The sequence below is a fragment of the Sardina pilchardus genome, chromosome 10, assembly GCF_963854185.1.
Source record: "Sardina pilchardus chromosome 10, fSarPil1.1, whole genome shotgun sequence".
NCBI lineage: Eukaryota > Metazoa > Chordata > Actinopteri > Clupeiformes > Clupeidae > Sardina > Sardina pilchardus.
The window spans coordinates 33,880,933-33,884,492 of NC_085003.1; the positions used below are offsets into that span (position 1 = coordinate 33,880,933).

At 51.7% G+C, this 3,560-nt stretch overlaps 1 protein-coding gene across 1 annotated transcript in view; it reads right to left on the reverse strand.

Moving 5' to 3' along the window:
- Positions 1 to 2,061: 2,061 nt before the first annotated feature.
- The window catches only part of apba2a (amyloid beta (A4) precursor protein-binding, family A, member 2a), a 14,591-nt gene continuing 13,092 nt past the window's right edge, over positions 2,062 to 3,560 (reverse strand). Inside the window, exon 12 of the mRNA XM_062546530.1 lies at positions 2,062 to 2,446. Coding sequence (XP_062402514.1) covers positions 2,375 to 2,446 — 72 coding nt within the window. The 3' untranslated portion in view covers positions 2,062 to 2,374. The remainder of the gene's footprint in view (positions 2,447 to 3,560) is intronic.

Below are 3,560 nucleotides of genomic sequence, written 5' to 3' on the forward strand. Positions count from 1 at the left end.
CTTTCTATTGTGATCAGCGCAGTCTGTCTTCCTGTTATCATTGCCATGTCACACCACATCATCTTATCCACACGGATTAGTCAGCGCTATCCTCGTGGTCGTCATGGCACAGGGCACACGCGCGCTGCATTCCTGTAAATGCAACAGTAGCCTAATGGCCACTCTCCTCCAGCTGTGTAACAGGCCTGAGCCCCTACAGGCTACTACAGGCTACTACAGGCTACTACACTGGTGTTATTTTGCCCACCGGCCTGCTCAGCGTTGAGAATGGACCACTGGGCCACTGTCTACCCAATGGGCCACTGCCTACCCAATGGGCCACTGCCTACCCAATGGGCCACTGCCTACCCAATGGGCCACTGCCTACCCGTGCTTTGGGCAGACTATTGACAGGCCTGATAGAGTTCAGGCTTGAGCTCGGCCATGTACTGTACGACATCAAGAAAGGCTATTCTCTATATTGTCTTTGAATGGATTTGATCATTTCAGGCACAGATAATTCCCTGTCTATCAGCCCTGAATTAAACACGATATTACACTATCGCCCTGTCTATCAGCCCTGAATTAAACACGATATTACACTATCGCCTAAGCTCTCTCTCACCTCTACACACACCTCTATATTACTCCTGACGATATTACACTATCGCCTAAGCTCTCTCTCACCTCTACACACACCTCTATATTACTCCTGACGATATTACACTATCGCCTAAGCTCTCTCTCACCTCTACACACACCTCTATATTACTCCTGACGATATTACACTATCGGCTAAGCTGCGTCGGCCCAGCAGGAGAGCGGCCGGGGTGCCAGATGGCCAGTCCACCCTGCAGTCCGGTCTCCTGACCCTCTCACACACCGACACAGCCTTCGCCCAGACCACAGCGCTGGGGACAGTAAACTAGAGGTGTGTGTAGTCTCAGACCACAGCACTGGGGACAGTAAACTAGAGGTGTGTGTAGTCTCAGACCACAGCACTGGGGACAGTAAACTAGAGGTGTGTGTAGTCTCAGACCACAGCACTGGGGACAGTAAACTAGAGGTGTGTGTAGTCTCAGACCACAGCACTGGGGACAGTAAACTAGAGGTGTGTGTAGTCTCAGACCACAGCACTGGGGACAGTAAACTAGAGGTGTGTGTAGTCTCAGACACCGTCATCTTGCCCAGAGGCCTGTCCATCAGCCAGAATATTCATGCAGTTACATGGCGTATACTTACAAGACACACACACACACAATATACACACACACAGTATACACACACACACACACACACAGTATACACACACACAAGCACTCCAGTTCATTATGTATGCTCACTGAGCCCATGAGGGCTGGTGTGTGAGTGTGACTCCCATTGCTAACGTCCTGCTCAGTGAGTTGGTGTGTGTGTTTCTAACGTAATGACACGACACACTGCTCTCCTGACACACTCACACACTCTTTGGACTTCTGCAGCTTCCTTCCGGGTTCACACTCACACACAGTTGGTGTGTGCTGGCCCCACCAAAGACACAAACACACACACACACACACACTGCATAGATCGATATCCCATCTAAACCACAAACACTATACACATCATAGTCTCGTTCTCGTTGTACATCATAGTCTCGTTCTCTCTGTACATCATAGTCTCGTTCTCGTTGTACATCATAGTCCCGTTCTCTCTGTACATCATAGTCTCGTTCTCGTTGAAAAATAAACGTTTCCATGGTGTCCAGCTTGTTAAAAAAATAACGATGATGAAGCATGTGGACGTTGTAGTGAGGCGAGCGAGCATGCTGCACATGCAAGACGGCTCTCTGATGCCTGTGTGTGTGTGTGTGTGTGTGTGTGTGTGTGTGTGTTGTGTGTGTGTGTGTGTGTGTTTGTGTGTGTGTGTGTGTGTGTTGTGTGTGTGTGTGTGTGAGAGACTGTGTGTGTGTGTGTGTGTGTGTGTGTGTGTGTGTTGTGTGTGTGAGAGAGTGTGTGTGTGTGTGTGTGTGTGTGTGTGTGTGTGTGTGTGGGGGGTTACGGGGGGGGGGGTTACAGTGTGATGTGGGTCTGCAGTCTCTTTTCAAACTACTGACTGGGCGCTGACAACACCTGTCCTGGTACTAGCACATCCTGGCCAATCACAGACCCCAGTGAGGGGAGGGCCAATCACAGACGCCGATGAGAGGAGGGTCCACACCATTGTTCAGTAAGAAGAGCCGTGATAGGAGCATGGCAAGGGGTGGGAGGGGCTCTCAGTGGTCTAATCCCAGCGCAGCGTTGTCATGGCGAGAGGTGGGAGGGGCTATCAGTGGTCCAATCCCAGCGCAGCGTTGTCATGGCAAGAGGTGGGAGGGGCTATCAGTGGTCCAATCCCAGCGCAGCGTTGTCATGGGTCAGATGTAGACGGGCGTCTCCTGTCCAGTGAGCAGGCGGAACATGACCGCAGGCATGGTCTTCATATTAATCTGCAGAGAGAGGGGGAGAGAGAGGGAGAGAGAGAGAGAGAGAGCGAGAGATGGAGAGGGAGAGAGAGAGAGAGAGGGAGAGAGAGAGAGGGAGAGAGAGAGAGAGAGAGAGAGAGAGAGAGAGGGAGAGAGAGAGAGGGAGAGAGAGAGAGAGAGAGAGAGGGAGAGAGAGAGATGGAGATGGAGAGACAGAGGTGGAGAGGGAGAGAGAGAGATGGAGATGGAGATGGAGAGAGAGAGGTGGAGAGGGAGAGAGAGGTGGAGATGGAGAGGGAGAGAGAGAGAGAGATGGAGAGGGAGAGAGAGAGAGATGGAGAGAGAGGAAGGGGTAGAGAGGGAGAGGGAGAGAGAGAGAGGGAACAGCTATGATGCTAAGTCTGCAGGACGAGTCACAGAAAACACTGGGGTGTGTGTGTGTGTGTGTGTGTGTGTGTGTGCGTGCCTCTCTACATACAGAAAGGTTGTGTGTGGTGTTTGTGTGTGTGTGTGTGTGTGTGTGTATACCTCTCCAACAGACACAGACAGGGCGTGCACAGTTGTGTGTGTGTGTGTGTGTGTGTGTGTGTGTGTACCTCTCCAACAGACACAGACAGGGCGTGCACAGTTGTGTGTGTGTGTGTGTGTGTGTGTGTGTGTGTGTGTGTGTGTGTGTGTGTGTGTGTACCTCTCCAACAGACACAGACAGGGCGTGCACAGTTGTGTGTGTGTGTGTGTGTGTGTGTGTGTGTGTGTGTGTGTGTGTGTGTGTACCTCTCCAACAGACACAGACAGGGCGTGCACAGATGTGTGTGTGTGTGTGTGTGTGTGTGTGTGTGTGTGTACCTCTCCAACAGACACAGACAGGGCGTGCACAGTTGTGTGTGTGTGTGTGTGTGTGTGTACCTCTCCAACAGACACAGACAGGGCGTGCACAGATGTGTGTATGTGTGTGTACCTCTCCAACAGACACAGACAGGGCGTGCACAGATGTGTGTGTGTGTGTGTACCTCTCCAACAGACACAGACAGGGCGTGCACAGGTGTGTGTGTGTGTGTGTGTGTGTGTATACCTCTCCAACAGACACAGACAGGGCGTGCACAGTTGTGTGTGTGTGTGTGTGTGTGTACCTCTCCAA